Source organism: Zingiber officinale, chromosome 9B (assembly GCF_018446385.1).
Source record: "Zingiber officinale cultivar Zhangliang chromosome 9B, Zo_v1.1, whole genome shotgun sequence".
Lineage (NCBI taxonomy): Eukaryota > Viridiplantae > Streptophyta > Magnoliopsida > Zingiberales > Zingiberaceae > Zingiber > Zingiber officinale.
In genome coordinates, this window is record NC_056003.1 from 66,605,594 (window position 1) to 66,617,681 (window position 12,088).

A 12,088-nucleotide genomic window follows, 5' to 3' on the forward strand; every position below is an offset into this window, starting at 1 on the left:
CGATACATTGCACTCAAGAAATTGGCTTATGGATTTATTCTGGCTGCACGGAGATTACGTCCTTACTTCTTATCACATTGATGTGAATCCAAAGAGAAAGATATCTCAAGAACCCACAACGAATGGAAGAAGAAAGAAAGAAAGAACTAAATCGATAAGATTGATGAAAAGAACCCCGACTCAATGCTTAGGAAAGTATGAACCTTGGTATAGAAAATGGAAGATGCCACAACCTTGGGATGGAGGTTGATAAGTCTTCGAATGCCACAAGGAAATGCCTTGATAAGTTCTAATTCAATGAAGAACCAACAAGTGAGAGCATCACCACACTTTGGATTGAAAATATGCCAAAGATATATGGGTGGCCATCACCCCTTTTATTTATAGCTATAAGGTGACTAAAAAATCCTAAAAGGCCAAAATAAAGCCCATTTAGTAAAGGCCTATGTAGACTACTTAGCTATTTTAAGCTTATGGCTTTATTACAACCTAAATAAAAGTAGAAATTAAGTCTAAATTGAGCCTACATATCCCTACTACATAGACATGAGACTTAAGTGCTATTTAAGCTCATCTAAGGCTTGAATTAGGTAGACTATGCCGAATGACTTGCTCTTGGTGAAACCTTCTTCAATGGTAGCTTTGATCTTCACATCTTCAATTAGTACAATAAGTGCTTCCTTCATCTTTTCAGCCTTAGCCCTTGTAATTGAGCCTTCATTGATGAATAATGGATCATCATTAATATCTAGAGTGGGTAGATCATGATCCATATCATTAGCTTGTTGTTCTCTTTCTTTAACTCCATCAAAGGGCGCAGAGATTAATTGACAGATAAAAGGTTCTGTCGACTAATAGGGTTAGTCGATATAACAGATTTTCAATCGAATGAACAATGCCTATAAAAGAAGGGCTTGCAGTCCGAGAAAATAATTCAATTCACTTTATGCTCATTCATTTCTTGGTAGTTACTACTTGTGTAAGCTTTAACTACTACCATGCAGGGAGACTTCTAACAATCTAGGCTTCATCTCTATCATATTGTTGTTGGTATATTTTATGTTCTTGCATTATTTATTACTATACATCTCATACTTATATGAATTCACTTCTTTTCCAAAAGTTTTCGAAGAGAAGAACTATATTAGATTGCTCATCGAAAGAGATTAAGGATCGCAGAATTTAGAGTATTAGTCGTTAGACTATGAACCAAGTAAAATCGAACTGTGCCCTAATCTACTTTACTTTATTTCGTTGCTATTTACTTTAATTTGGTTTTATGAAACAAGATGAAAAAGAAATAATTTTAAACGAACGAGATTCACCCTCTCTCTTGACTTCCACGATCCCACACTTTAGACCAAACTAATCGATTTTTAGTTCTTTTACTTGTTATTTATTGTAAAATTTGGATTATCGTTTGTTTATATGGTTTGACTTGAACTCTATTTATAATTATAAATCAATTATCAGTTTATTTGCTTGATTTATTTTTGAATATATACAATTTTATTCCTTTATTTGCTCTATATTTCTGACTTAACCCGTCTTTTGATATATGAAAAAGGAGGGCTAAATATTTTTTATTCTTTATCCGATTCAGTGGAGCAATAATTAAGGGGAAGTTATATTTTATTTGTTATATTCATGTATAACTGCACTAACTCCTTTTTTGTTTATTTCATACATTGAATATAAATTCATTCCAATGTACATTTTTGATTAGTATTTACTAACTTAGTTTTCATAATATTAAAAAGTGATAAATTGTCGGTGCTAAGTGTATAATATTTAATCTAGAGTTTTAATATATGACAAGATTAAAGTTATGTTAGTTGTATTCTAACTAATTGTGTCAAGTTTGCAGGTGCAGGATACTTGACAAATGTTAAAGTCCTGGTTGTGAACCAAGCAATGACTAAGTTCTAGTGGATTTAAGCATCAAAAGTTCTGATTGAGAGTTAGGCATGAGTTAAGTCTTGGTTGAGACCAAGCAAACAATTCCTTACTAGAAACTAGGTGAATCAAGTCCAAATGATTAAGGTTTGATAAACAAATTTTAAGTTAGGTGATAGGTGAATTAAGCTCAATTGGAGTCAGCTTAGCATTGAAGGCTTGACAAACAAGTCCAAGTGAAAGCAGCTGGAGATGTGATTTAGCAAGTCAGTCTAGATGAGTCAGCTAGAGGCTGAATATCTAGACCCAACATAAATGTGAGTAACTTTACATTATATACCCTACTCATTACGTGTAACCATTATAAGGAAACATGTTCAACAGTTCTAGGCAACTAGATGAAATTTGGGGGCGACTAGCTAATGATAGCTCTCGACAAAAGGATTTAGAGGGTTCAGGTGACTGGGAAATATGGGTGACCGGAGCAGCTTCAAGGTGACTAAGAGATGGAGTTATTAGCAATCTAAGCAAGGGGTCAAGATGAAATTTAACTTTTACCCAGGTGACCTGAGGTTGTATGTATGACCGGAGAGCTTCATTAATGTTATCTTACGGATAGAAGTTGTAGTCATGTTAGCATGGATATATGCAACCAAGAAGTCCTGGTGACCAGTCCTGCTGATACAATGTTTCGAGGCCGAGCTTAAAAATCACTTGTATACTCATAATTCACTCTTGTACTTATGCTCTAAGTACCCTTTCACTTTTTCATTTGTTTAGTGCTGCTTTATTTGTTTTATCATGCTTAAACTTTTTTGATTCTTTTATATAAGATTTCTCTATATTGGAAAAATTAGAAATAAAAATTATATTTTATAATGCTACGTGTCTATACTTGTGATTTAATTGATCAACTTATATGTTTAAATCGTTAGTTAAATTTATTACATGTCTTTATTATCTTTGTCTTACTTATTCAATTAGTTTAAGTTAATTTTATTGCTGCTATGCTAATTATGATAGATTTAACTATTTATTTACTATTTACTCATTTTTAAAATAATTAATGATATTTACCCTATAGCGTTGAGTTCCACTTATATTCAGTTGACTATCAATTGAAAGTATTAATTCAATCAAATAAAAAAGTTTATAATTTAATTTATCTATTATATTTTAATAATCACAATTTTCTTGTTAAAGTTTAATATTTTTGTACCATTTGTTATAATTTCACCAAATTAATTTTTATAATATTTAAATTAAGTTTGATAATTTAGTTTAAAATTAAATAAGGGCAAAATTAAAATGGGCGCTAGAAAAAAAATCCAAAAAGACATCCCACTAGATATTATATATGAGAAAACTCTTACTTCCATTATTATTGTATCGACTAGTTGTAATTATTATAATATGTAAAAAATTATTAGATAAGTATTAGAACATGTAATATTTAATATAATACTGTTATAGAATTATAGTAGTAGTAATTTTTACACATTGTATCTGTTACAATCATTTTCAAATGATTTTAATTATTTAAAATAATATTGATGTACTTTAAATAATTTTGAGAAAGTTAGCAAAAAAAAAAAAAAAAAAATTTAATATAATAGCGTTCATAATTTATAATTTAAGGGTTAAGATTTTTAATGAAATAACTTTCATACACTGTAGTAGCTATCGAGTATTTTCTATATATGATTAAATTCTAAATTTTAAAATTTTGAACTCTAATCCTAAATTCTAACACTGATATAATTGATTCTTTGTGTTGCAGTAGCTACTAAATAATATTTACACGTTTAGTAGCTACTGAGTAAGCTCATACGGTATGATTAAATCATAATTTTTTTAAAATTTAAGTCCTAAATTTTTAATTCTGATCATTATAATATCAAACATACTCTTTATCAATTATATTAAATTATTTATACATTTTCAAAATTATTTTAAAAATAATTAAATTATTTTTTAAAATAAAAATAATTTATACACATTAAATTAACTACATAGTAACTTTTATAATAATACTACTAAAAGCAAGTATTAATATTGTGATAGTTACGTGTAGTTATTACACCAATGTTGCATAACACTTATCTTGAGATAAAACATCTAATAGGCAGCTTTTAATTTTTTTTTTAACGCGTATGATTTGAAGTTTTTATTTTTATTTTTATTTTATTTTTATCCATTAAATAAAATTTATTATTTTGATGGAACTGATAAATTTAATAGAACATTATAATAAAAATGTGTTTTTGAATATCTATAAAAATGCCTTTTTAACTTTTTGCCATGCTAATGCCCGAATTAAGAGGCAAAACGAGGACAGGGAAGTCTGAAGCGAAAGTCCGGGGGGCCATGGTGATGAAGAAGAAGAGCGTGCCCGAGTGGCTAAACAGCCCCCTCTGGTATTCCAAGCCACCTGATGATCGCCCCATCTCCCACTACAATACAAAAACTCTAAGACCGGACTCTTCGCCGCCGCCGCCGCCGTCGCCGCCGCCGTCTCCCCCGCCGCCGTCGCCGCCGCCGTCTCCCCCGCCGCTTTCTAAATCTCCTTCCCTTCCTGCGCTTCTCGGTTCCGAGAGATCGGACTTACCCTCCGGCGAGCCGAGTCCATGTCGTCCTTGGTTAGAGGAGGAACCCCGCGACTCGGAGCTCTTAGTCGACTTCCGGATCACGGTTAGGGTTACCCTACATGTTGTCGCCGCCCCCAGGTTCCACTTGTTTCGTTTTCTTCAATGTTGATGAACTTATCGTCTTTGGTTCTTAGTTGTCGAAGAGGGTCATCAATCTTGGGGAGGTGCGGAAATTAGCGTGTCAGGGAGTTCCGCATGCCGTGCGTCCGACAGTATGGAAGGTCCTGATTGATTCCCGTTGAATTACGAGATTTTATGGAAAGTTACCAATGTCCGGACACTTGATCAGTTCACCATTCTAGCATTCTCCATAAGACATTTTCTCTCTCTAGATAGCTGAATCACCTTGTGATGCTACTTATTAGTATGATCTCTGTTTTTATTCATTTATTGTAACTTATGAGAATAATCTTTGTAGTGAGCAGCTTTTGTTGGGTTATTTTCCACTTGATCACACATTATGGGCACTTGAATTGGAGAAGAAGATGAAGCAGTATAATAAGCTTAAAGATGATTTACTGCTAAACCCCGTAAGTCTCTATCATTCATCATATTTGATTGTACCATTATTGACTATATGAAGTACTGGAAACACAAGGGACAATTAATATTTCCTTTAGATTTCTATATTGCATTATTTTTACGTTTTCTGGGTTTCTGAATTTTTACTGTTGCTAGTCAGTCAGAAATCACGCGTAGAATGGAAGCTTCAGCTGCCACAAAAACTGAAGAGTTAGCTAATGAAAACATTGGCTTGCTTTCAAGGTCAGAGATAAAGCATGAAGATCATCCTTTGAGTCTTAGTAAAACTAGTGTATGGAATCAATACTTTCAGGTATTACTATTTTTTTTCTGACACTCTGACTTTTGCTGGAGAAATTTAATGTTTGATCGAAAAGCTATTTAAGAGCACTTTTCTTGTGTGATTATATAACATGAATACCTATCATGTTTCTTCTGATAATATTCTGTTTTTCTTTATCACATTCAATTTCTTTACATGAAGAAACCATGTGGAAGAGAAACATTTATCCATCTTATCTGGTCATTTTTTTTTTTGAATTTTATCCTATTGACTATATAGCAGGACGCTGAGCAAATTTTTTCATCCAGTTGTTTTATCTTTATTTGATCTGGAACCTCTTTCATAGAAAGATTGCACTTGAACCAATATATAAAAAGAATACTTTTACTTTTCAAACAAAGAGGCAGTTGGCTTTCCATGTTGACTATGTTACCTATCTATCTAGTGCATATCCCATTATTTTTGATCTGCTAGTTATTTTAGTAATCTTTGTCTTTGGAATTGTGCTTAAACCAATGCTTTCAAACTCAGAATGCCCAGGTGGTTCAACTAGTTCAATCAGAAATTGTTAGTGTTCTGATCCTATTTATTAAAAAAGGCCAAAAAAAGGAAAAAGCAACTAAGAAATAACAACAGTTAATTTCAAAAATAACATGAGAGTCGAAGAAAGATGGAAGAAAAAAAATAAAGGCGCATACAAACATTGCAAAAATCTGGCAACCAAAAATATTTAATTTTCTGAGTGTTAATTCTTGCATTTAACTATACAACCATCAACCTTGATTATTAAAATCAATATCAAAATCAATGTCTGGTTGGGACGGTTAAAAATGCTTGGCATCAATTGAGATCAGTAGGATTATTGAAATTTAAATCGGTAAAATAATTCAAATAGGAAAAAATAAAATGTCAATTTTTATTCCGACAGTATCAACTTCAAATTCTACATTAGCTCAAATAATTGATCTTAAAAGTAGTTGGATTAAGTGAACTAAATGCAGTAAAACACAAACCCTTTTAAGTTAATTAATCTTGATTTTATTGATCATTCTTATTTATTTTATTGATTCATTTAAAATTATTTTTTCTAATTAATTGATTGAAAATTTTGCATTTAATTAAATACACTTAGGTGTCTTAGAAGATAACATAACAAATTTGTATGCTATTTATTAGTTCATTGATAGTTGTCAAGCTTGATAGCATGATAGTTAAGATTATGGTCTAGACTTAGGATCTTATGATCCAATCCAACCTAAATGAGCCAAATCCTACATAAATGCGCTAAATCCCAAGTAGGTCTAATTGAGCCAAATCCCAAGTAAAATCTGAGTGGCGCTATAGCCTTCTTTTGTAGGATCTCAATCCCAATAACCATGATAAGATAGAAAATAAGTATGCTTACACATTCTAAACATTGATATTTGCTATTGTAATTTTTTTTTTTATCATAATTTGAAGAAATCAATTATATAATATTCTTTTTAATTCAGTGGAAGAATCTTTTTTAATTATTGTCATTATCATTCATATTTCTAGTATCATTTATGTTATAGAAGTTGTTACTTGCTAAATAAATATGAAACAGTAAACATTTTATTGTCTTTTTCATATACTTTCTATTAGGGATGTAAACAAGAAAACCAAAGCCAAACTTTGTATTGTTCAAGCTTGTTTGATAAGGTAGAGTTGTTAACGAGCCTAACCAAGCCAATCCTTGTATTATTCAAGCTTGTTTGATGAGGTAACCGAGCCAAGCCAAGTCTAAAATGAACCAAGTTGTTCAAGGTTGGGTTTGGTTCGTTTAGGTGTTACTTACCTCTAAATTTTAGCTCGTTTGAAAATTTTACATTTTAAAGCTTTTTTGGTTGATTAGTGAGCTTGATATTGTAAGCTTATTTATTTGTTTTGAGAGCTTGTTTGTCTATTTATAAGTTTGATAAGAATATTGTTGATGAATATGGTTCATAAACTTTGTTCATGGACATTGTTCATCAATATTGTTTATGAACAATTCACAATTATTGTTCATGAACATTAATGAGCCGAACACATGTTCAAGCTTCTTCATTTAGTTTAATAAATTGTTCAAACTTGTTTACTTAATTGATCTTGTATATATTGAGCGAATATAAATAAGCTCTTACCAAGCTGAACACCAAGTTTGCTTATGAACATTTGGTTCACTTACAACCCTATGATAAGGTAACTGATCCTAAAATGAACCAAGCCATTGAAACAAGTGATTAAGCTTGGCTTGATTTTTTTTAAGCTTGAGCTAGGTTCGAGCTTGATTCATTATCGTGTTCTTAATTCGAGTTTGTTGATTCTTAATTTTTTTTTATATTTTTAAGTTTGTTTGGTTAGTGAGCTTAATATCGTAAGTTTGTTCTTTTTGGGAGAATCTTTATATATTTACAAGTTTAATAAGAGGTTTGTTAATGATATGCTTTTTAAGTTTTGTTTGTGGAGATTCTTCATGAACATTGTTAACAAATAATTAAAAATATTGATTAATGAGGCAAAAGGCGATTCTCTTGTCCCTAGTGCCCCACCAATCCGTCCCTGTGCCAACATGGAGGATGTAAATCATGGATGACTACTAGCCATTAGTGCAGGTGGCCAAGGCATACTCAAACATGCCAAGTTTCGACCCCAATACCTCATGTGGCAACACCCTATGCCTTAGCTACCACACCGAAAAAAGACACGAGGATTCATGAACATTAACAAGATGAACATATAATTGTTCAAACTTGTTCATTTAGTTTAATGAGTTATTCACAAGAGTGCAGTGGTCTACTAAGGATCGCTAGAGAGGGAACAGTGAATAGCGTACCTACAAATAATTTTTTTTCTCTTGCTAATTATTTAGCAAGTCCACACATTAATTAAAATAAATAACAAGCATAAAAGAAGAGACACGAGGATTTACTTGGTTCACGACTCCAAGGATTGCTACGTCTAATGCCTATACACAAATCGCTGTCTATTATCTCTCTCATCTTTGGTAAGGTGCCAAAGATGGAGAAACCTCTTACACATATCAAATACAAAATACAAGGGAGGTTTAATAGAAAATAAGAACAAATCTTTTCGAGTGTGGTTGTGGTGGTTTGAACATGAGCTCCAGACCTCCTTTTATAGACTCTGGTCAAGTGCTGACGTGGCATGTTTGGTCGATCAATCGGAAAATCCTATTTGGTTGATTGGAGATAGCCAATGTGGTAGATCAATTTCATCCACGAACAGGTATTTGCTCTTCGCCGTTGTTGCCATGATGTCCTTTCGGTCGCTCGAACTCCAGTTTGGTCAATTAGAACTGATCTTTGCTTTAGATCACATCCCACGTGACATTCGGTCGCCTGGTTATCGGTCACCCAATTCAAATCCTATTATAACCTATCCAAACAGATAATGGATGATGACTATGCATCGATTGATCGGACGTGCTAGTTCAATCAACCAGATCTTTAGAACCAAAACTCTTATTTTGTTTGTTCGAACCTCCTGACTCAGCTGATTATGCCCGAGTTTGCCTAAGTTGAGTCTACCCTCATCCAAGTATAGGTCACAAAATTCATCTCATCAACTTACTTTCTATAAATTTCTTCAAGGCTTCTCGTTCTTTGGATGTACCAAGCCTTTCTGCTTCACTTTTTGTGCGTTCTTCTCACACTGAAGTACTCTTCCGTAGCTTCTCGTACCTTAGAGTCCGTCGGTTCTCTTCCTTTGCCATCTTTCGAGCTCTCTTGTCTATTCTGCCAAAATCTCGCTGTCGCTAATGCTCCTCGTCCTTTCCAATCCCTCGAGTGCCCCATACTACCTTTCATCGTAATGCATCGGATCCATCATATACTATGTGTTTTCCTAAGTCTTTACACACTTAGACACATGCATCAATAATAACAACAAGACAGATCCTAAACAAATTTGACTAAACATCAAAACAATTATGGCTCTCACCATTTGGGGTTCCCGGTGATCTTCCCCTCAACTGTTCGGGGTACTAACAATCTCTCTTTCTCTCTCTTTTTTGTTGATGTTTGTCAAACTTTATTTAAGTTTGGGTAAATCAAAATAACTTCAAAAATAACATAACAAAAATGTAGACAGGAAAGAATTAGCCCTAATCCTAGGCTCCCCTTGCATTGCATTCAACCTTTCTTGATAAAAAATTAACCTAACTTAATCATTTGACTCTCATTTTTCTCCCTCTTTGACAATATAAAAAATATGGGGGTCCAAAAATTAAAGATAAATTTTTTTAATAATTTTAAAATTTCAATTATTTTCCCTTTGATTTTTGAAGTTAGAGAACTTTGCATGCCTTAGAATATTTATTAAAAATTTCTAAAAGTCGAAATTTTTTGAAATTTTTATCATGTCCAGTACACAATTTGCCCTTTCACAGAAAATTGATTCTATTTAAAAATTCGTTTTCATTTTCGAAAACTAAATTGCTAATTTTGAAATGCATGGGTTTCTTTAGAAAATTATTTAATTTTTTATTAAAAGTTTGAAAATTTTGAAATTTTAACTACTAGTAGTAGACATGATATATTTTCAGAGAGAATTTTAACTTCAAACTTGCATATTGAGTCAACCATCTTATTCATTGAAACTTTCATTTTCTATAGTTGACTAACCTAGGGTTTTTCTTAAAAAGTCAATTGATTTTTGGCACCCAAAATAAAATTGTGCCTACTCCACACTTTTCTAATATAACCCTTAGGGTGCGTTTGGTTCAAGTTATCATGTATAATCTTGGTTATGTGATTACCAGGTAATCACATAACCAAGGTTATGGGGAATAAAACACAACCAAATGATGTTTGATTCAATTTAGGTAATGCAACAAAAACTTGTTTGTTTGAAAGTTCTAATGAATAACCTAGTTTAATATTTTACTATATTACTCTCAGTTACAAAACCAACTATACTTAACTCTACGTTTTTTTACTTTTTCTTTTTCACGTTTTTCTTTATTTATATATATATATATATATATATGTATTTTTTTTTTTTTGATGCTTTTTAGTTTTTCATTTGTTTATTTTTAAAGTTTTTTTTACTTATTTTTTATTTTTGAAGTTTTTTTTTTAAATTTGTTTTTTTATTTTTTTATGTTTTTTTGTTTAATTTTTTATGTTTTTTACAATTTTTTTATTTTTTATTTTTTAAGTTTCTTTTATTTTATTTATTTTTAATTTTTTTACGTTTTTTGTTTTTTTGTTTTTTTTAATTTTTTATGTTTTTACATTTTTTTCTATTTTTTATGTTTTTAATGTTTTTTTATTATTTTGTTACTTTTTATTTATTTTTTTAATTTTTTAAGTTTTTTATTTTTTTTATATATTATATTTTTTATGTTTTTTTATTTTTTCTCATTTTTTAAATGTTTTTCCTATTTTTTAATGTTTTTCTATTTTTTAAGTTTTTTTACAATTTTTTATTTTTTAATTATTTTTAATGGTTTTTAATTTTTTTATGTTTTTTTAAATTTTATTTTTTAAATTTTTTTGTTTTTTCTTTATGCTTTTCTTTTTTGTCACATTTTTCTCTTATCCGAGGGTATTTTGGGTAAAAAAAATTCATTAACCTCGAAATCAAGAAAAACTTCAGTTTTCCGATTCTTGGTTGCACGCCCCTTTTGCTGACGTGTCGGGTATTGAACATTACTCGGGAATCATCAATTACCTAAACCAAACAGGATTTTTGTTGATAACCTTGGATGGATAACCAAAGTTATCCAGAATAACTCCCAACTAGACGCACCCTTAGGTTTTACGAACTTACAATTAGGTCCTCCAAATCTCAAGCCTTCTTTCTATTTTTTTTTGTGTTGTTCAACAATAATTTCATATTATTTGACCCGATTGAAAATTTTTCTAAAGTCAAAGTCAAGATGGTCAACGGGTGGAATGCTGTCGGCTGGTCGAGCGAGCCATACGCCGATCGCGGATTAAGAGCAGACCCACTGTCTTCGACATGGAGTAATCAAATCGACGCTCAAGTGACGTGCAGAAGTCGAATCGAGCGACTTCCCCGCTTGGCCTAGCAACAGACTCCACGTCAGTCGAGCATGCGGACAGTGAGCTTCCGGCCGAGCGGCCTTCCCGCTCGACCCAGAGACAGATCAGGGCAGCGGATTTCCAGCCGAGCGACTATCCCGCTTGACCAATTGCAGAATGCACGGGATAGTGGACTTGCAGCCGAGCGGCTCTCCCGCTCGGCGCGACAGCGGACTTTTTGCCGAGCGACCATCCTGCTCGGCGTGGTAGCAGATAGCACAGGGATAGCAGAATTTTGGCCAAGCGGTCATTTCACTCGGCCAAGCAACAGACACAACCGGATATCCTTCGGCATCCTTTTGGGAGCTAGTGTCGCTGACAGACGACATGGTTAGACAGAGGATCGTACGGCGGAAGTTTCCACTATCACTTCAGAGATACGCTCGGCCCGTTAAGGTATTGTGTCAGGGACATTTTACTGACATGTCTTCTCAGGAAAAGCTTGGGAAAGCGTGCTCGCTTTAAGAAGCGTGTACACACGCTATAGGAGCCCTATATAGAGCGGGGTCCAGACATTTCTCTGTTGCGCTACGTTTCTCTTTGCTTCTTGCTCCATCAACTGACTTGAGCGTCGGAGGGTCATCGCCGGGGACCCTTCCCTGACTCGGTACTAACGCTGCTTGTGTTGCAGGTAGGAGCAAAGTCCACCGGAGGTCAATAGGAGC

The 12,088-nt window shown here is 32.8% G+C and overlaps 1 protein-coding gene across 2 annotated transcripts in view; it reads left to right on the plus strand.

Moving 5' to 3' along the window:
* The first annotated feature begins 4,205 nt into the window (after positions 1-4,205).
* LOC122025293 (TBC1 domain family member 13-like) overlaps positions 4,206-12,088 on the plus strand; it is a 42,089-nt gene continuing 34,206 nt past the window's right edge. For both annotated transcript variants that reach the window (XM_042584073.1, XM_042584074.1), the window contains exons 1-4: positions 4,206-4,587; positions 4,679-4,765; positions 4,970-5,074; positions 5,227-5,379. In XM_042584073.1, coding sequence (XP_042440007.1) covers positions 4,264-4,587; positions 4,679-4,765; positions 4,970-5,074; positions 5,227-5,379 — 669 coding nt within the window. In that variant the 5' untranslated portion in view covers positions 4,206-4,263. The remainder of the gene's footprint in view (positions 4,588-4,678; positions 4,766-4,969; positions 5,075-5,226; positions 5,380-12,088) is intronic.